At 46.3% G+C, this 22,157-nt stretch overlaps 1 protein-coding gene across 1 annotated transcript in view; it reads left to right on the forward strand.

Moving 5' to 3' along the window:
* Window positions 1-4,762: 4,762 nt before the first annotated feature.
* NFX1 (nuclear transcription factor, X-box binding 1) overlaps window positions 4,763-22,157 on the forward strand; it is a 199,223-nt gene continuing 181,828 nt past the window's right edge. The window contains exon 1 of the mRNA XM_065397863.1: window positions 4,763-4,802. Within this exon, the coding sequence (XP_065253935.1) occupies window positions 4,778-4,802 (25 nt within the window). The 5' untranslated portion in view covers window positions 4,763-4,777. The remainder of the gene's footprint in view (window positions 4,803-22,157) is intronic.

Raw genomic sequence — 22,157 nt, forward strand, 5'->3', positions numbered from 1 at the left:
TATGGGTACTGTTGCTGCAGTGTGGTGAATTTCCTGTGCTGCAGTGGAAGAAGCACTCAAGTACTCTATAAAGGTGCACTTCCATTGTCCTGTGAACTTCCTCTGCAAAAGTGCATAGTGGCTTATAGCAGTGCTGGAGTTGTGAGTTTCCTCCACAGCAGCTGAAGAACCAGGCAGCATCAATATGGAGATGACAAAGCCACAACAATGGCAGAAAGGATTGTTAGCACCAGAGCTGCAGGGCTGTGAATTTCCTCTAAAGCAGGCCTGCCCAACATGCGGGCCGCCTGCGGCCCGCGGGGGCTCACTGTGCGGCCCGTGGGGGCAGGGCTGGCTCTAGGCACCAGCAAAACAAGCTGGTGCTTGGGGCGGCACATTTTTAGGGGCGGCATGGCTGGCGCCAGAATGCCGCCCCTAAAAATGTGCCCCGGCCGCCCTAGCTCACCTCCGCTGCCGCTCGCGCGCCGCTACTCGCCCTCCCTCCCAGGCTCTCAAGCCTGGGAGGGAGGGGGAGCAGCGGCGCACAAATCAGCTGTTTCACGCGCCGCGGCCGCTCGGGGTCTCCCCCTCCCTCCCAGGCTCTCAAACCTGGGAGGGAGGGGGAGATCCCGAGCGGCCGCGGCGCGCGAAACAGCTGTTTCGCGCGCTGCTGCTCCCCTTCCCTCAGAGCCTGGGAGGGAGGGGGAGAAGCGGCGCCCGCGCCGCGGCCACTCGGAGTCTCCACCTCCCTCCCAGGCTCTCAAATCTGGGAGGGAGGGGGACACCCCGAGTGGCCGCAGCGCGGGCGCCGCTTCTCCCCCTCCCTCCCAGGCTTGAGAGCCTGGGGGGAGGAGGCAGGGAAGGGGCGGAGTTGAGGCGGGGCCGGGGGTGGGGTAATTAAAAAACGGGGGGGGGGGGCGGCCAAAATTGTTTTTGCGTTGGGTGGCAAAAATCCTAGAGCCGGCCCTGTGCGGGGGGATTCCAAACCCCACGCACACAAAGTCCCGAGGCTGGCGTGGCGGCGCTTCCTGGGGCAGCTCCTGGTGGCGTGCCTACCCGCCGACAGGAGCCAGCAATGCGGGCGGCTGAGTCCAGCCCAATCAGAGCTGCGGGGGCGGGGCTTTCAGGCGCCCCCCACCCCCACCCAACGCCGGCGCCGGCGCAAGGATATTTTTGCGCCCTCGCGCGCTGCCGGCCCCCCCCCGCCCCAAGCGGGACACGGGCAGGGAGCCCTCGCGCGCTGCCGGCCCCCCCCCCGCCCCAAGAGGGACACAGGGATGGAGCCCTCGCGCGCTGCCGGCCCCCCCACCCCCCCCCGCCCCAAGTGGGACACGGGGATGGAGCCCTCGCGCGCCGCCGCGCCTCCACCCCCCCTCCCCCAGCCCCAAGCGGGACACGGAGTCCGTGCATGGCGCCGCACCCCCCAGGCCTCAAGCAGGACACGGAGCCCTCGCGCGCCACTGTCCCAAGCGGGACACGGGCATGGAGCCCTCGCCCCCCCCCCCCCAGCGGGACACGGGGCTCAGCCACCGCCCCCATCATGAGCGCTTTTTGGCCCACCCCCCCCCGGGACTCCTGCCCCATCCAACCCCCCGCGTACCTTGATGCCCCCCCCGGGACCCCTGCCCCATCCACCCCCTTCCCTGTCCCCTGACTGCCCTCCGCCACCCCATCCAACTCCTCTCCTGATTCCCTATCCAACCACCCCTTCTCCCTGTCCCCTGACCACCCTTGGAACCCCTGCCCCTGACTGCCTCCCACCGCCCCATCCAACCCTTGCTCCTTCCTGACTGCCCCCCGGGACCCTTGCCCCCATTCAATCCCCTGTTCCCTGCCATCTGACCGCCCCAACCCCTATCCACCCCCCCACCACCTCCCTGAACTCCCCTGCCCTCTATCCAACACCCCCTCCCTGCTCCCTTACCGCGCTGCCTGGAGGTGGCTGGTGGCGCTACAGCCGCGCCGCTCGGCTGGAGCTGGGCCACGCCGCCACCGTGCAGTGCCTGGAGCACCGGGTCAGGCTGAGCTTGCAGCCCCCCCGCTTCCCGCGAATCAGCTGTTCGCGCAGGAAGCCTGGGAGGGCTGAGAAGCAAGCGGCGGATTCGCGCTCAGGCCCAGGGAGGCGGAGCAGAGGTGAGCTGGGGCGGGGAGCGGTTCCCCTCTGCGCCCCTTCCCCCGGGTTACCTGCTGTGGCGCGGGCGGCTCCCCCCACCCCAGCTCACTTCCGCTCCGTCTCCGCCTCCCTGGGCTTGAGTGCGAAGCCACCGCTTGCTTCTCTGCCCTCCCAGGCTTCCCGCGCGAACAGCTGATTCGCGGGAAGCGGGGGAGGAGGGGGAGAAGCGGGGCAGAGTGTTCAGAGGCGGAGGTGGAGCGGAGGTGAGCTGGGGCCGGGGAGCGGGACGGAGAGCTGGAGCACCCATGGGGACGGCTCCTAAGGCGCCACTTTTGGATAATGTGCTCAGGGGGAGCAGCCGCTCCCTCTGCTCCCCCCCAGCTACGGTCCTGGTCACTTCAACTTACCGGTTGTTAAATTTAGAAGCCCTTTTAGAACCGGTTGTCCCGCGCAGGACAACTGGTTCTAAAAGGGCTTCTAAATTTAACAACTGGTTCCCGCGAACCGGCTCCCGCTCACCACTGGAGACTCCCCTTGCCGCTCTCACCGTAGGAGCCAGAGACCTCCCAGCAGGGCTGGTGAGTGCGGCCAGGGAAGGGGGAAGGGTGTGGTGGAGTGAGTGTCTGGGAGATGTGCGGGGGGTGCTGGGCTGTGAGGGTGTGGAGGGCGCTGGGCAGTGGGGGAGGTTTGTGTGTTTTGGGGTGCTAGGCAGTGGGGGCCTGTTGGGGGGTGCTGGGCAGTGAGGGAGATCTGTGTGTGTCAGGGCACTGGGGGTCTGTGTGGGGCATTGTTTAGTTGTGGTGGTGGGGCTGTGGGGAAGGGCACTGGGAGGGAGGGAGGAGAAATCTGTGTGTATTGGGAAACTAGCGAGTGGGGGGTTCTATGTGGGGTGCTGATGTGTATTAAGCGTTACCAGCTGGATTGAGGACTGATAGATCTAGACAGAGTTTATATTGAATGGGCAAATGAAAAAGATCGCAGGGAAAAACAGTAAGGTTAGTTTAGCCGTCTTTGACATTTCGACCAATAAGGAAATTAAAATGCATTTGTAATTACATATCTTATTCTTGGCTGATAATCATTTATTGATATTTTTTAGGAAATTTTTCAATTTAAAACACAAACTTTTGTTTTTCTTTTTTTACTTATGATGTCTATCTGAAAACCCATATAAATTGACACAAATTGCAAATTAAAACTTTTTAAACGTATAAGCATTTTACTCACTTGGGCACATTTGCCTCATGGCACACAAATTTGAACTCTGCTTCAAAAATTTGCACAGAAGAAATTTTTCTTTTACCTTAATTATACTATCTTAGGAGCCCGCTATAACATAGTACCAAGGTTCAATACAAAGTCATATAAAAAGTTATACAAAAATGCATAATGCAGAGATTTATCTACAACTGCATTGATTGACTGCTATGTGACCCCTGGACCTACAGGCTTCCACACACCGTCAGTGCCTTGCTAGTGTGCCATGCGCCGTGACATATCTCTTCTCTTTGTGTGTGACTGTGAGTGTTTCCCTTGTGTGTGAATTTATTCAACAAAATCTTGAGCGTCATAATGGATACCATGAGTGAAAAGAAAAAGAGAAAAATAGAATCAGAGCACAGAGTTTCCAACACTGAATGGACGAATAAATACTTATATACTATTTCCAAAGACAAAATACTGTGCCTCGTGTGTCGCGAAACGTTAGCCGTTCCGAAAGAATACAACCTTCGGTGGCACTTTGAAACTAAGCATCCCAATCTCGCCAAATTGAGCCCAAATGAAAAAATAATTAAAGCAGCCAGTTTAGCGAAAAACCTTAGTAGAGAACAGCAAATTTTCAAGAAAGTGAGCACTGAGAATGATACAGTTACTAAAGTAAGCTTTAAAATTTCTAAGGAAATTGCTGCTGCTGGGAAATGCTTGACAGAAGGCGAGTTATTAAAAAAATGTATGTTGATTGCTGTATCTGAGTTATGTCAAGAAAAGAGGGGAATATTTGAGAATGTCAGTCTATCACGCATGACTGTACGGAGAAGAATAGCTGACATTTCTACCAATTTAAGTGATCAGTTAAAGCAGAGAGTCAGTGAATTCTGCTTTTACTCCCTAGCTATGGATGAAAGCACCGATTTAAAAGACACCGCCCAACTTCTTATTTTTATTAGAGGTATTGATAAAAACTTTGAAATTACTGAAGAACTTGCCTGCATGTGCTCCATGACGGGTCGCACAACCGGAAAAGAAATCTCCAGTGAAGTGATAAAGTGCATGAATGTGCCTCTGAGTGCAACCCCCTAATAAATTAAGCACACTTTTAAATATATTTAACACCATTATAAATGCTGGAGGCAAGCAGGGTTTGGGATGGAGGTTGACAGCTCACAACCCATCATGTAATGACCTCGTGACCCCCGAGGGGTCCCATCCCCCAGTTTGAGAACCCCTGGTCTAGCTAATACTTTGTCCTGCCATGAGTGCAGGGGACAAACTGCTATCTGTAGGAATTTGCAAGATCAGCTAGCAGGGTCCCTTCCCAGAGCGGCTCCAGGCCAGCCCCCGCCTCCTAGCCGCGCGCTCTTGGCCCTGCCTCCTCCCCGGGTTGTGGGTGTGGCCTACGCGGCGCCGAGGGTTTCCTTGTCAGGGGTGGGAGGGCGTTTGCTTAGGCGCGTGCGCGGGGTCGGCATGGCGGAGGCGCAGCCGGGCTCAGGTAGGGCTCACGCGGGTCTTGGCTGTGACAGAGCTCCCCGGGGAAGGGACTGCGGCTCAGGGACCTGCCCGCCTTTAGAGCCTGCCCGCAGCGGAGTCTGGGAGCTGAACCGCCCCCCGGCGGGAACCCAGCTCGGTTGGCACGCGGCCCCGTGCGCGGCGCGAGCTCATGGCAGGGGTGCTTGTTCGCGCGGGCACCACCGAAGCCGCCTCCCTATATCAGTGCAAGCAGCAGCCTGCTCCGGGCAGGGCCCTTCCCCCCCTCCACCCCGGGCCTTGCGCCCCGCCGCTGGGAGCGAAAGAAATGTTCCTGGCAAAGCTATAGGGGGGCAGTGATTTGGTCTCCTAGAGCAATTTCTATGCCCTTGAGCTCGCTTCACAGCTCCTGCCAGTCATTTTTTCCCTAATAAAAATTGTTGTCAACTTGGGGGAAAAGTGAGGTTTTTTTCTAAGATAAATTAATTGTAATTTTGCTGTACTCCAATATCCTATCGGTGGGCACAAAGTATGATTTCACCATGTAATAATATAAGCATTACAAATGCAAAAAGTTCAGGAACACAATTATAAAACTGAGTATTTCAAAGTCAGGAATCTTCAGTCCTTATTCTTACAGCAAGCTTCCTGCATAAGGCAGTCCCTCTTCCTGATGGGATAAACATTTGTTTCTAGATCTAGTAAGTAGTGAGGTATTAATGGAGGCCACTAAAATTCATTTTTAAATATTTGTTTTATTATCTGGGAATTTTATCTATATGAGGGAGTGTGTGTGTGTGTGTGTGTGTGTGTGAGGTGGTGGGTGGGAGGAGCAGGCCCTGGGGGTGGGCCAGAGGTTGGGGTTGGGGGTGTATTGCAGAGCGAGACTGATTCATCCTCACCACACAGCAGGAGATCCTGACCCATGGGACTGGGCCCAGCTCTCCGCTTTTACTCCTGGGGGGATTCTGCTTGCCTGCAGAAAACACCCCCCCCCCCACCCCGGAATTCCTGTGCTTCCATGCAGAAAACAACAGGGAAGCAAAGGGAACGACCATGGGTGCCGTTTTTTTTCAGGGGGAGGTTGCCCCCTCAACAGAGGTGAGGCATGGGGTTACATGCCACTGCCCCCCCTCATTTCTGCAAGCCCAGAGCTGCCAAGCTGAAGGAGGCTGCTGCTGACTCTGCAGCTGGACGCTGCCTCTTAGGTCCTAGTGCCAGTGGTGTTCCCCTTCTGTATGCTGGGAGCCTTCCTGTTTTCTGTGCAACAGTGAGTGCCAGTGGTGGGGATGGGGAGAGGATGTGGGGAAAGAAGGAGGGTGGAATAGAGCCGGGGAGGGGAATGGAGAAGAAAAGGGGATAGGGTAATGGCCAGGGGAAGCGGGAGCCCAGCATGTGGCATCTCCTCGGCAACAGCTGGGGCTCCCTCGTTAAGCAGGCCCATCGAACCCTCACCCTGACAAGCCCTACCCCTCTACACTTGGACCCCTCCACTGAGCCCTAAGCAGCTGCACCAGGACCCCCACCTCATCAAGCCCTACTTCTGCAGCACCCAGGCCCCCCACCGAGCCCCATTTCCCCACTCCCAGCCTCTCCCCCCCCCAAGCCCCAACCACCTTTACCTGGATCCCATGCAGAGTCCCATTGCCCCTGTAGCTGGACCCCCCCCCAATGAACCCCTGTACTTCCAGATCTCCCACTGAGCTGCCTGCACCCAGATTGCCCCACACAGAAACCTCTCACCCCACACTAAGCCCCTCCACACTTGGATCCTGCTTGGCTGAGACAGCCCAACCACACCTGGTCCAGAGAGGCAGGGCCCCAGGGTGTTTCTGGGGCAGGCCCAGACCTGTGTCAGGGTCAGGTGCAGCCTCACTGCCAAGTCCCTGTACCCTGGGGCTTCAGGGTGATCTCCCACCTCAATACAGCCAGTGGCCTATGCTCCCTTCTGCCATGCTGGAGCCCCATTTATTGACAAAATTTGCAGAATTTTAAAATATTGTGTCCATAATTTTTATTTTTTTGGTGCAGAATTCCCTCAGGAGTACTGCTTTGCAACTTGTGCTTTTCAGTCTGGTACAGATGGGTATAACACAATTGAATGGCTGAAGTTGAAGCTAGACAACTTCAGACTGGAAATAAGATGTATATTTTTAACAGGGCAGGTAATTGTTACAATGGTTAGTGTCGATTCTCCTTCACTGACAACTTTTAAATAAAATTGGATGCTTTTCTGATAGATATGCTCTAGGAATTTTATCGACATTGCCTTGCCTATGTTATACAGGAGGTTAGACTAGATGATCACAGTGGTCCCTTTGGTCTTGGAACCTATGAATGTGTGGGGTGAGTTTATTTTATTTCATATTAGGCCTTATTTTTAAGCTTTGTATGGAAGAGTTATATTGTAGATTCTGAAAATATTAGTTATTATTTCTCTCCCTTTACATTTAATATTATGTTGCGAGTAAGTAGTTAGGTTGGTGTCATATGGTCATATAATGAAAGACTCTGGTGATGGAGGTAAAGCTCAAAATATTAAGATCTTTAAGCTAACATTCAAAAGTTTGTATATTGGGTGTTTATCTGAAGTAGCCTAACACTTTATCCACGTTCTGATCGTTAGCAGTATTTGGGGGAGAAAAACCAACTATGATTCTACTGTAATGTTGCTCTTACATTAGATGTCCCTGGGAAGTGTACTAAGACAAGGTCCAACAAGTGGACTGCATTTCCCCCTATTCTCCCTAGGAGTTGCTAGCGAAAAAACAAACTTTTTTCAACATACATATGGGGAATATGATCTTCCTTTCTTCCTTCTATTTTTTCCCCAGTTGCTGCTGCTGTTATGGAATGGCTAGGCTAAAGTAGTGAGGCTTATATTTTGTTCTGAAGGTGGTGGGGTCTTGTGATCATTCTCACTTTCAGAATATGGTTCCTTGGTCTTGGATCAGTTGTTGAGAAAACTCTAGCCCCTGTTTTCATGAGACTTAGCCTTAATGTTGACAGATTTATGGTTCCTGTGTAACTCATTTGTTGAGGGAGGCCTTGGGGAAAGGTACTTTCTTAACTTGGTCCAGTTCCTTGGAGGACTTTAAAAGTGAAGATGGCTATCTTGAAATTAACCTGGTTCTGTTATGTGCCAGTGAATGAGCAGGGGGTGATGTACTGCTGGCGGCTGGTGCTGCTCCGGAGATGGGCTGCTGAGTTTTGGACTGGATAGAGTTTTCTTTAAGGTCAGACATTTACAGTCTATTACCGTGAGTTCCAAACTGTATTACTGCATCACTGTCATGAGGTCATCATACAACAGTAGGTGCACCATCTTCTTGCTAACTGCAGGTGAAAGGAGGTGTTTTTGGAAGTTGTGGATGTGAGTGGCCAGAATTAATGAGTTGTTCAGAAGAAGCCCCAGTTTATGGCCTGACTTCACTATTGAGTGTAGACTCCCTCAGAGATGTGATGGTGGCAGCTAGGTCTTCCTACCTTCAGTTTTTGTCCCCTTGCTAATCTCTGTCAGATACTGAGGTAACTGAAGGATAGCATTATTAGCATCAGAAGTGAGGAACATGCTATTCATTACCTGTATGCTATTGACATTGTAGACCATGTGTTGTGATTTTTCTAAGTGGCTCCATATAGTTGTCAAATGGAATGAGTAATAGTGGCATCCACAAAAGAGTACTCTGGCAGAAGAGAAGCAATTGCCCATCACTGCTTTGCATGCTGTGGTCAGATGTTCAGCTGTGCGTGGAGGTTCTTTCTGCCCAGATAGCCCATACAGCAGGCTCCGATCGAACTGCCCAATAAGACCACAAGACTTGGTTTATTAGTGAAGGCACCCGACCAGGTTTTCCGGCTTAATGGTTACAGGTATACTAACACCTGTGTTAACACACTAACAGGTGTATTACCATGACAATGGACCGGTTCAGTCACTGGTGGGACTTTCCACTGCACCCTAGGCCAGATGAAGGGTTAAAGTGCGGTATCCCAACCTTGTAGACTGAGACAAACAATCTGGGATAAACAACTTACGTATCACCTTACATGTTTCATGACATGTTTGTTACCTCCCCTTGTACTTTTCTCCTGATGTTTCAGACAAAACATCCCTATTCACCACCTGTCTTTGTATTTTTACTCCTGATGTTTCAGATAAAATATCACAATTCATCACTTTTATCAAACGATTTTATCGTATGCTAGGTTGGGGTGTTCTTGTGCTGGCCTGCTGGAATGTGTTTACATATTCGGTGTTGTGACCGGGGTCCCGGGGAGCCGCATTGAAGTTACTCAGTTAGGGTAAACTGCAAAGAATGGGGCAGACAATCCCCAAAGCCAGTGGATATTCCAATACTTAAATTTTACTAAGCCAGCACAAAACAGCTTCTATAATACCCTACTGGTAACCAAGAAGCCAACAACACAGTTCCCTTAAAGCAGGAGTGGAGAACCGTTTTTCTATCGGGGGCCCACTGACCCACAAAAAAATCAGTCGCGGGCCACACAGAGCCCCCCCTCCCCATCTAAAATGATAGTAACAACTATATTTTTTTGCTCAAACATGAACATTTAAGAATAGTCCAGAAGGAAGACAGGCAGTCCTTAAGAAAGTAGTATGAAATAAAAAAGTTTACCAATCTGAAGATCCTGCATGTTCAGACATGTTCCTTTCATCATCTTCAACGCAGCTTCCTCCTGAGAAGGAACACTTCTCATGATGTTCATAGAATATCAGGGTTGGAAAGGACCTCAGGAGGTCATCTAGTCCAACCCCCTGCTCAAAGCAGGACCAAACAATGTTGTTTCATTCGGGCAACCAGGCCTTGCATTTCTTTGTTGCACTTTTTGCATTTTGCACACATGCCTGTCTTACCCACAGGTAGAGGAACTTCATTAAAATATTCCCAAACTGGGTCTCTTTTATGGCCTGCTGCCATTACAGGTTTTCCCTTCTAGTGAGAGAATGGTATGGTAGATCTCAAATCAATGAAGGCTACACTCAAAGACCTCAAGACTTCTGGAATATGCTGCTCAAACAGTTTCACTTTTGTTTCTACTGCCTGTCCCTCCCTTCTCACATTTCTCTCCAGACTTCTTCTCCTTGTCCAGATCTGTTCCGCCCCCAACAATCTTCTATTCATTGAACTTTTTGAAACTTTGCACTTTTAGAGAGGTAAGGGATTGACTCTGTGTACACAAATTTGCAGAGGGACAACAGGGTTGAGGTCTGTTGTTTCTCTCCTCTATATATTATTTATTTATTTAAAAACATTTTTGCTGTTAACAAGCATGTTATCTCTGGAGAGACAAATCCACAGTTTGAGAACTGCAAAACTAAGCACCTTTGATGGTATCTTCTAGACTGAGCACTGAGTCCCATTGGGTAGATAGAAAGATTAACCTAAATAATCTATATAGAAGCCCCTGAAACCCCATATTATTGGGTCCCTAAATCCATAAACTATTGGAACTCATTTACAAAACTTTTCTTAAACATTACATGAATATATTGTTTCATACTATAGAATTAGAATTTATAATCCCTATTCCATGATGAGATATCTTTGACCTATAATGTATCCTAATTAAAACTATCTTTAGATAGGGTTTTTCCTCAAAAATCCGATTTAAATACCCCCCCCCCTTTTTTTTTAAATCATTGATTTTTATCCACCCTGGTAAATACACAAAAACACAAACATTATCTCCCCATAGGTTTTTTGAGGGTTATTTATTTTGCAGGCTGTTTAACCCTTTATAGCCATGTGTCACGCTAGTCTGTAGAACCAGTTCCCACTCACACAGAGGGAAGGACTTCTACGCCAAGTACTTCCTGATACCGAAAAAGAATGGTGGTTGGAGACCCATTCTGGATCTAAGATCGCTGAAGAGATCTGTTATGACACAAAGCTTCAAGATGGTTACTCTTGCAGCAATAATCCCGTCTCTGGACCAAGGGAACTGGTTCTTGGTCCTCAACATACAAGATACTTACGCATATCGCGATCCATCCATCCCGTAGAAGGTTTCTACAGTTCGATCTGGTGCAGGACCACTTTCAATACAAGATGCTCCCATTTGGTCTATCATCCGCACCAAGAGTATTCTCAAAGGTCCTTTCTGTGGCAGCGGTGCACCTTCGCACAAAAGGAATTATGATATTCCCATATCTAAACGATTGGCTTCTCAAAGCACACTCCTTCGACGATTTGAGGGCCACACAAAAGACGATGGACTTATTCCTTCAGCTGGGACTATAGGTAAATATCCACAAGCCCACAGTAGTGCCAGTACAACATCTGGAATTCATAGGAGCCTACCTGGAAGCGGTAGCGGCCAAAGCATGCCTTCCGTCACAAAGATTCAACACCTTAGCCAACTTAATCTCAACAATCCAGGCCAGCCCTAAAACCTCTGCCAGAAATGGTCTTCATCTACTGGGACATATGGCAGCAGGCACCTTTGTAATAAATCATGCAAGCCTTCACATGAGTTGCCTTCAAGGATGGCTCAGAACGGTATATGTACCAAGCAAACACAGCTGAAACAAATTTCTGTTGATGCCCTCAGCTGTGAAAAACTCCCTTGACTGGTGGAAAGACCCTCACAATATCTGTTTAGAGGTTCCCTTCACTCAACCACCCCCAACATTAATACTGACAACAGATGCATCCCTATTTGGATGGGAAGCCAACATGGACACCCACACTATTCAAGGCAAATGCTTCCCTCTCAAATTCACACATCATCTCAACTTACTAGAACTCTGAGCAGTCAGAAATGCCTGCTCATATTTCTTGTCACTCATCAGGGGCAAGCATATAGAGATCAATAGTCAAAAATCTCATGTATGTTTCACATAAACCATGAGGGAGGAGCAAGATCACCTTCCCTGTGTGGTGGGGCAGTGAAACTCTGGAATTGGTGCATTCGCCACCACATCAACATCTCAGCAGCTTACCTCCCAGGCATACAGAACACTGCAGTGGACACTCTCCGAGGGAATTTTTCTCAGGCTTACGAATGGGAAATAGACCTTCCATTCTCCACAGCATATTTCTACATTGGGGAGTCCCAAAGATAAGTTTATTTACCACAACCAAGAAAAAGGAGTGCTTGCAGTTCTGCTCCAGGGCCAGCTTGGTCATCACTCACTCAGAGATGCCTTTCTCCTACATTGGAACACAAGTCTCTTCTATGACTTTCTGCCAGTTCCTCTAATATCCAAGGTCCTGCTCACGATAAGAAGAGAGAGCACTTGGGTTATACTTATAGCTCTCATCTGGGCAAGACAAACATGATTTCATACTTTACTCAACTGGTGATTTGTCCGCCAATCACTCTCCAGCCTGTTCCTCATCTCCTCTTTCAGGATGCTGGCCAGATCCATCCAATATACAGGTTCTCTGACTCAAGGCATGGCTCCTCAGTGGTTTCAAATCTTGGAAATGGCCTGCTCTGAGGATACAAAGATTGTGCTGTTACATAGCGGGAAACTACTCATCACACATATATTCCAAAGAGGAAGCGATTCCAGCTCTGGTGTGACTTGAGGCACATTACTCCTATATCCTCTCTACTACCACTTGTGCTACATTAAATCCTACAACTAAAAATGTCAGAATTATCTCTAAGCTCCATAAAAGTGCATCTCGCAGCCATCACCACCTTTCATCATAAGATAGATGGTTATTCTGTATTCTCCCATCCGACAATAAGAAGATTTCTGAAGGGTATGAGTAACCTCTTTCCACAAATCAGATGTCCTACAGCAGCATAGAATCTCATAACTTTGAGCAGCGCAGAGAAACGCTTAAGGGGCTTAAGGTCTATGACAATAGCAGCTCTGGCTTGAGGCTGAAAACGTATCTGTTCTATGGTGATCTATACGGAATCCTTAGTGCTTGCTCTTCCAAGATGCCCTAAATGCTACTAGATAGGACAGAGGCAACTTACGCAGTCTGTTGGTGAAATAGAAACATAACTGCTCTGTTAAACTGGTGGATCAGAGGGATGAAGAACTGCACTGCAGTGTGTCAGTGGTGTTGCTGAGATCTTCATGGGATCCCAGCATCCAGACATGGCAGTGGAGATGGCAGCTTAAATTTTGTCAGGAAGGAGGAGAATACTGACAAAGAACTTTCTATACTAGATATACAGTTTTGATTATACTGTGTACAATTGGAGCTGTTTTTTCAAGCTTTGAGGCTAGAGAGAGTTTTCTGAATTGTTACGAATGTTGCCATTAGTGTTTTGGTAAACGAGCGGAGTGGAAGTATCCCCTTTTGTCCTTGCTTTGCCACTTCCCACTCTGCTCTGCCTTCACAGTTTTCCCTACCTCCCTGATGTTATCAACAGCTGCCATGCCCAGCACTTCTAATCTGGTTCCTCTGTAATTTCCAAACTTTCATAGATTCTAAAACGAGGAGGGACCACTGTGATCATCTAATCTGACCTCCTATATGAGGCAGGCCATAGAACTTCCCCAAACTAATTCCTAAAGCGTGTGTGTGTGTGTGTGTGTGTGTGTGTGTGTATGTGTATGTGTATATATATATAATTTTTTTTTTTTAAATCCATCTTGGCTTCCAAATCTTGACTTTTCCCTTTACTCTTTTCTCCCTTTTGATGCATGAACTGCTGTTCCTAGTTAAGATGGAAGTTCCTGGCTCAGTTTAGATGTTTGGCTGAACCATATGTCATGTACAGACTCAAAATGGTGGATAAACAGGGAAGGTTATTGTAGTTATACAGTAACTACAATTTACATTCTTCCAATTTAATGCCTGAAAAACAGTTCTAAGCATATAATGGCAATAAAGGAATGACACATGAAAGTAAAGGAGAGGTAACTACATTGCATATCCTGATAGTTGCCAAACCCAAAGTAAAGTTTTGAAAAATCTAGCAGAGATACCAATTTTAAGACATACTTTCCCCAATCCTCAGTTGGTATGTCTGAAACATTTCAGAAAGCAATTTTTCAAACCTTGCAATCACATTATGGGGGAAATGCATGATTTCCCTCCACAGATACATAGGAGTTCACACTGCCTTGCCGTTCATGGAACTGGTCCTCATATCCATGTGAATAACTCTAGTGCAGATTTATCAATCTTTGCCCTCACTCTCAAATTGCTTTTTTTTCTTGCTGTGCTTTGCCCTTCACAAAGAAGTGTGTGTCCTGTCTGTGTATAATAAGTGACCGTTAATCCAGTTACACTGACCACCCTTTTCCTCTCCACTTTGTACCCACAACAGGATTATTGAAGGGGATGTCTTTTTACATGAGTAAACTTTGACACAATTTTCTACAGAGCCTCATGGTTGACAGAGTTGAAGGCTTTGGTCAGATCGATAAAGGCCATATATAGCTCCTGGTGTTGTTGACATTTTTCCTGGATCTGCCTGGCTGCTAAAATCATATTGGTGGTGCCTCTTGATGGTCTGAAGCCACACTGGGACTCTGGAAGTACTTCCTCTCATAGACTCATAGACTCATAGACTTTAAGGTCAGAAGGGACCAATATGGTCATCTAGTCTGACCTCCCGCATGATGCAGGCCACAAAAGCTGACCCACCCACAACAGAATCTTCCAGCCTGCGACCCCTGCCCTATGCTGCGGAGGAAGGCGAAAAACCTCCAGGGCCTCTGCCAATCTACCCTGGAGGAAAATTCCTTCCCGACCCCAAATATGGCGATCAGCAGTACCCCGAGCATACAGGCAAGATTCTACAGCCGGACCCTCATTTTACCCGCGATTGCACGTTAATGCCTAATTGACTGTAATCACGTTATCCCTTCAAACCATTCCCTCCATAAACTTATCAAGCCTAATCTTGAAGCCAGAAAGGTCTTTCGCCCCCACCGTTTCCCTCAGAAGGCTGTTCCAAAATTTCACCCCTCTGACGGTTAGAAACCTTCTTCTAATTTCAAGCCTAAACTTCCCCACGGCCAGTTTATATCCTCTGCAAGAGGGAGCAGGCGATTCAATAAGATTCTAGCAAGAATCTTCCCAGCAATGGAGAGGAGGGCAATGCCTCGATAGTAGCCACAGACAGCCCTATCTCCCGTTTTGAAAATGATTACTATATTAGCGTTACATAAGTCAGTGGGGATTTCTTCGGTGCGCCAGATTTTGAGCAGCAGCAAATGAAGCTTGTTAGTGTTTCTCCCCCCACTTTCAGTACTTCAGCTGGTATGTCATCAGGACCTGATGTCTTCTTATTCTTCATTTGCTTAATTGCTTTGCAGACCTCCTCAGCTGTTGGTGGATTGGCAAGAGTTTCCCGGATTGGGTGCTGAATGATGGAGTTGATGGTGTTATCAGTCACAGTCTATTCTCGATTTTAGAAGCTTTTGATAGTGTTCCTTCCAGTGCTTTTTGATGGCTTCATTATTTTTAAGAAGGATACTACCATCTTCGTGGTGTGAGGCCACATGAGCTTGGTCCGTAAAGGTCTTTGTCTCACAAAAAAAGCTCTGCGTATCATGTCTGTCAACGAATGCTTGGATTTCTTTTGCTTTGTCCTCCCACCAGTCGTTTTTGATTTCTTGGATCCTCCTTTGAACTTCAGCTTTGAGCTGATGGAAAGAGCTTTGCTTCTTACTGGATGATGGATGGTTTTGCCAGACCCAGAAACTTTTCTCTTCCGGTCCAAAAGGGCTGTGATCTCAATGTTGTTGCAGCCATCAGGACTGCTTTGAAGACGGGTAACAAGGCCGATGGAGTCCTCATAAGCCTCATGATTGGGAAGCCCTAAAACAGACCATCCTTCTTTGACACTCGTGTTGTCATTTCCGGGGTGCATATGGTCTGTTTTTCACTGAGGAGTGCTTGGAAGTTCTCTTGGTGCACTGTGGATTGAAGTCTTTGGATGTTGTATTGCTGTCTGTATGGTTTGGATTGCTTTCTATGTTTTGATGCAATCTTAGTGAACATGACTGACCTCACCAGGCGGTGATCAGTCCAGCAGTTGTTGGCTCCTCTCATGATGTGGGTGATTTGGACATCTGTTAGCTCCTGTGTTCTTACAATGACCTGGTCTAGGAGGTGCCATTGTTTTGAGCGGGGGTGTTGCCAAGTTATTTTGTACTTGTTGCTTTGTCTGAAGTTTGTGTTTGTGATCACAAGGTTGTGCTCTGCGCATTTGCTGAGTAGAAGGATGTCATTGGAATTGATCTTGCCCACTCCTTTCTCATAGAGCTACTCCATACATTAGAATCTCGGCCAACTCTTGTGTTAAAGTCCCCTAAGAGGATTATCTTATCTGTTTTTGGAATAGATGACAGAAATTTATCAAGGTCAGCGTAGAAGGATTCTTTCTGTTCTTCTTCAGTGTCAAATGTTGGTGCATATGCACTGATGATGGTGTCAAATGACTTATTGACCAATTGGATACAGAGGATCCTAAGGTGCTCGTTGGTGCCAACGGGGAACTTAATCAGGCAGTTGACTAGAAGGTTCTTGATTGCAAAACCGACACTCTATTTGCCTGTCGCTTGCTGGTTTTCCTTTCCAGAAGAAAGTGTAACCACCACCCTCTTCCCTCAAGTGGCGTTCATCTGCACATCTTGTCTCACTGAAAGCAGCAGTGTCGATGTTGTACCTTGAGAGTTCCTGGGCAACAATTGCTGTTCTGTGTTTTTGTCTTTCACTTTTTGGGTCATCTAGTTAGGGTACAGACATTCCAAGTTGCAAGAAACATTTTTGGTTTTCGACCGCATTGGGAGTGATCTTTCTGGATGCGGTTATCCAGTCGGGTATGGTGGGATAGTTTGTTTGGGGCACCTTTTCTAGCCCTTTCCCCATATTACATGAGCAGAGGGGTTCCTAAAAAGGCCTGCTCAGTTGTGACTGCTGTGCCCAGTCCGGAGGCACACGATGACCATCTTGCGGTCACCGCCTGTGTGTAGGTCTGTGACTAGGGACTCCTTGTGATCACTTCACCTGTCCCCATCGCCACTCACCCATCGCTGCAGGACTTTTATGGGTGGGGTGGGGAGAAAGTTCTTCCTGTGAAAGAAGCTTGTGCGTGAGTACTTTAATGTGGGGGAGCCGTTGCACACCAGCAGCCACACAGATCTTAGCAGAAGAGGCACCTGTGTCTGGTGGCAAGGAGGTCCCTGTGGGTTTCTTCTCCATTGCAGCCTTCATCTGCCTTTGCAGCCATTGAGAGGTAATCCTGCTTTATCTGCCTGCTCTGTCATTGAGGTCTTGTATTCGGTTGTGTTGGGCTGTGCTTTGTCTGGTACCTTGCCTTCGACCTTACCGCCTTGGGTGGCCCTACCAGGAGTGCAGGACTCCTGACGGCATCGCTCGTAGGGTCATAAGTATACTCAAGCTTCTTCACCATGGCAGCCCAAGGAGAAGCTGCAGTGTGTATATAGCCACAGTAAAAAACAGTTCTAATATGTAAGGATACAGACAATCCATAAAATCATACTGAATTCATAAGCTGTACATAGACAGATTCCCCAAATCATTGCAGTAACCTTGACACTAAATTTGATACTTCTTATTAACCAGGAGGACATGAGACATTGTATTTATACATGTTTATTTAAGCAATTGAATAGCATAACATTTTTATTCAGCTTCTTAATTTTTACAGTTGTTAGAAAATAGTGTGACACAACTTTTATTTATTAGATAACTTCTTACTTGGAATTTGTGTCATGCTGCATTTGGATCAAAATTGGAATTCAATTACATGTACAAAACAAGCATTTTAAAATAGTTTATTAGTTAAATAAAACTACCTGAAATGTGTTTTCATGGTTTCAGGCAGCTACACCTGTATTCCCAGTCTGTGGTCCAACAAGGGTACCCAGTTTAGGGTGCTAGCTCCCAGCTGTCACCTCTCTTGGGTGAAGACCCACATCTCACTCCATATTGACCGGGGACTTTAAGACTGCACAGCTCCCTGTTGTATCCTGTCATATCCATAGCAAGCCAGACTGCCTAAACAGGCCAGCCCCTGTGCTTTGCTTTCTTTTCAATGTATTGCCCACAGTTATGAGTTATCATACAGTTTCTTCTAAGCAAGCACATTCAAGCTGAGTCTACACCTAAAACTTAGGTCAACCAAGCTACATTGCTCAAGGCTCTGGAAAAAATTCATGCCCTGTGCGATGTATTGAGGTCAACCTAACCCCCCGCAGTGTACACTGCTACCACCTCTCAAGGAAGTGTATTTACTACAGCGATAGGGGGGCGGGGGGGAAATACAACCTTTTCCATCACATAATAAGTCTACACTATAGCACTACAGCTTATTCTTAAGGTACAAGAATTAAATTGAAAACATATTAAAGATTAAAAGAACCTACACGCATGCCAAAAATCTTACCAGAGATAATCCCAACTCCAACCTAGGGCTCTGGTAGGTTTTAGTCCTTCAAAAACCCATCATAGGTTTTCCCCATGGTTACAAGTTCATCTCTATTATAGATCCAGAAGCAGAACCCAGGCTGGGCACGTGAGCTGTTTCTCCTTGTACAGCTCAGGCCTTTGCTGATTACCTGTTAAAGAAAGGCCAAGATCAGACAATGAATGACCTTGGGGTAGCTTCTAAAGGCTGGGTTTTTGGATAAGCAGAGTTAGAGAATTTGCATTAAGCTGTCCCCAGGGATTCCCCCAGGAAATCCATTTTAACAGGTATTGTCCCAAAAGTCCATAGTTGTTTGGCAGGTTTTCAATATAGTTTTTTTGAACTCTCAGGTCTCACATCACCACCCCCACCACCTCACGTGGTTATGTACAATCCCGTCTCATAAAAATGCATAAACTTAATACAATAAAGTCCTTTAAGGATATTGCAGGAAATAGCCCTGTCACATGCTGAGTACATTTAAAAAAAAAAAAAAAAAACACAAAATATGTTTTGTATCTTAAACTGATAGGAACTCTAATTAGTGAATTAACAGATTGTTTCTGGTTATCGTGGGCCAGATTTTTCAAAGGTGTTTAGGCACCTAAATATGCAGATTAGGTGCCTTGTGGGATTTTCAGAAGTGTCTAAAAGCAGGTTAACTTGCCCCATGTGCTTCACATTTTTAGAGTTAATAGATCCCATCCTCTACTACCTGGGTTTTATTCATAGATTGGAAGGGGGAAAATAAGCTTTCCTGGTTTTTCAATTCCAAACTGGTTTCTTAAATTTGTTTTCTTCTTGGACTAGTTGATTCATTCTCCCTGCACCTGCTAGCTAATATGAAATCAAAAATAATTTAAGGTAAAAGCTTTTCTGCACAACAAAATTGAAAGTAGTTATAGTTGGAAAAATGTAAATACCAGCACTTGCTCCACTGTAAAGAGTGAAAATAATATAGTTAATGTAGTACATGATGCTGACATTTATGAAATTGGGTTGTCCTTAAAGTTTGATGTTTCCTCCTGATTCTGAATATAATTAAAACAGCAGCACCCTGTAATTCCTTTAAAATGTGAGGAGGACTCGTTGGTGCAGCACATATTTCATTTATGTGCATTATTTTAATAGATTATAATAAATTTAGGCCTTAATTTAAATTGTCATAATTTCAGATTTAAAGAAAAGGAAAACATCTAATTTAAATAAAAATTTTTTTTTTTTTTTTTTAAATCCGTCCTGGCTTAAGTAACTGCATGCTGTTACTGTTGGCAGGCTCCTAAAAGAAAACTCTTGCAGGTGCCAAACCTGTTGGGCCTGCTAAATGTCATGGTTGGCAACCAGAGACCAAGTCAGAGGGTGGTTGGATCACATGGTCCTGCCTCAGAAGTGAAGGCACAGGCTTGTCACTTGAGAGGGGTGTTACATGGGGGACTGGAAAAGGGTCTCAGGAGGGGCAGCCTACAGAAAGGTTAACTTTGTCGCAGTCTGACTGTTAGTGCTTATGCAGGACTTTATCTCATCAGCTAAAGTTTGCAGGAATAGTGCTGGGCTGAGGTTTTGTTCTGTTGTTGTGAGATGTCTTTTGTATAGTTGCCAATGTTACAATCTGCTGCAGTTGAAGTTTTCGCTTTGGATTGCTGCAGCTTTCAAAGAAGCTTCTCTCCCTTTGACTAATTTGAGGGTTATAGGATTTGGCCAAATAACAAATCTTAAGCATGGACCACCCCTGCCACCTTTAAAGAATCTTTTCGATGTTGTTGCTCTTGTTTCCATTGGTTGGTTGGTTGTTTTTTATTTAAGCTTCAAAGGGTTTTAATCCAATCTTAGAGAGTTTCATTGTAAGAGCACACCTTGTAGAAATTTAGCTGAATTCATATATCGGGTCAATGGGATGGTTTTAGTGCTTTTAGCTAATGAGTGTATATATAATCAGTTCATGTAGTAGAATCATGAATTTTGTTGGATTTCATGGCTTGACCCTTGGTGCTAACAAGGATGTGTCTAGGTCAGCAGTTCTCAATAAATGGTCGGGAGTCCCCCGGAAGGCCATGAGCAGATATCAGGATCTCCGCCAAAATAAACCAGAGAGCAGGGCTGGCGTTAGACTCGCTGGGACCCAGGGCAGAGAGCTGAAGCCCAGGCCCCGCTGCCCGGGGCTGGGGCTGAAGCCAAAGCCCAAGCAACTTAGCTTCTTGGGGACCTGGGCAACTGTCCTGCTTGCTACCCCCTACCACCAGCCCTGGCTTTTAATCTACTAGATATGCAGAAAAACAGTTGTTGTGGCACAGGTGGGCTGTGGAATTTTTATAGCATGTTGCGGTGGCCTCAGAAAGAAAAAGGTTGAGAACCCCCGGTTTAGGTCACTGTAAAAAGTATTCCTTTTTAATGATCTTCTTGTTTTTCTGAGCATGCCATTTATTTAATATACCTGGTTTGAATAGCTGATTACCGCTTAAGAAATGAGCATGTTTAAAAATTATCTTTGTATTTATGCATACAAAGTGTATTATTGTTGACATAAACATATTAAGAATATAAGAATGGCCATACTGGGTCAGACCTAAGGTCTATCCAGCCCAGCATCCTGTCCTCCGACAGTGGCCAATGCCAGGTGCACCAGAGGGAATAAACAGAACAGGCAGTCATCAAGTGATCTATTCCCTGTCACTCATTCCCAGCCTCTGGCAGAAAGGAATTGTAGTAAGGAATGCTTTTTAAAAATGAGAGGCTTGCAGTTTGCTAAGTTTTAAAAATATACAAGCTTATTTTATCCTAAATCATAAGAAGCTGATGTTTTCATTTTAGAGTAAAGCATGACTTAGCAACTCTAACAACTCCTACAAATGTTACCTAACTTTAAATATTCTCAAACGTGTGTGTTTAAAAACAAACCCGTAGATTTACCTCTTTCACAAGGCGAGTGGGGGAGTAAGTTAGTATACTTCATTAGCTGAAAACTATAGTAAGGAACTTTGTGCCATCTTTTCTTTCAGGTCTTTCATAAAAGAAAGTAGATTAGGCAGAGTTTGTGTATCTGAAATGTTTAAACTGTAAATTTCTGGGACACTGGCCATTTTGATCACCTGCCTCTGTGTCATAGTATGTATGGCATTTTTTTTGCGCTGGAGGGTGGGTTAAAGGAAATTAAAAATCATCCTTACATGACCCTTGCTTCAACCTCAACTGTGTAGAGGTTATCTTTCCATAACTAAGTGCATACACCTGCAGACATGGAATTAGAAGACAGGACCCACAGCTTTAGAATACATCCCTTTTCTGCCACTTGTCTTTACTACTTATCTGTTTAGCAATGGAAGGACTTTTTTAACGTTCTAAGCTGCAATATGCTCGTGCAAATATTTTACATACTCTTGCTCCAGTGGATTCAATGACAAAAAATTCCATGGATTGAAAATCAGTATTTTGCCTATTACACCCCACACCACCCACCACAAAAATAGTTAATAACCTTATTTAATCACAACCTAATTTCTTCAATGAATAAAGCAGCTGCATGAGTTTTCAAGGAGATACATATATGTAAATCTGGAGGGGTAAAAAAGTCAAATGACACCCAGATTTGAATTTTTTACTTTAGGCTAAGTTCTTAATGACCTGCAACATTATCAAACAATTTGAGTTTTCTTCGTACTTCTTAAAAACATTCCCTTTTGCCTTCAGAATAAATTTAGCAATTTTCTGACTAAACCAGTCTTCTAAGCAAGAGTTAGAGTGACTGAAATATGTCTCTGATTAGGGCTGTCAGTTAGTCGCAGTCAAATCACGCAATTAACTCAAAAAAATTAATCGCACTGTTTAATACATTTCAATTGGTACTCTATTTAATATTTTGGATGTCTTCTACATTTTCAAATATATTGATTTCAATTACAACACAATACAAAGTGTACAGTACTCACTTTATATTATTTTTATTACAAATATTTGCACTGTAAAAATGATAAACAAAAGAAAGTGTTTTTCAGTTCACCTTATA

This window comes from Emys orbicularis, chromosome 2 (genome assembly GCF_028017835.1).
Source record: "Emys orbicularis isolate rEmyOrb1 chromosome 2, rEmyOrb1.hap1, whole genome shotgun sequence".
Lineage (NCBI taxonomy): Eukaryota > Metazoa > Chordata > Testudines > Emydidae > Emys > Emys orbicularis.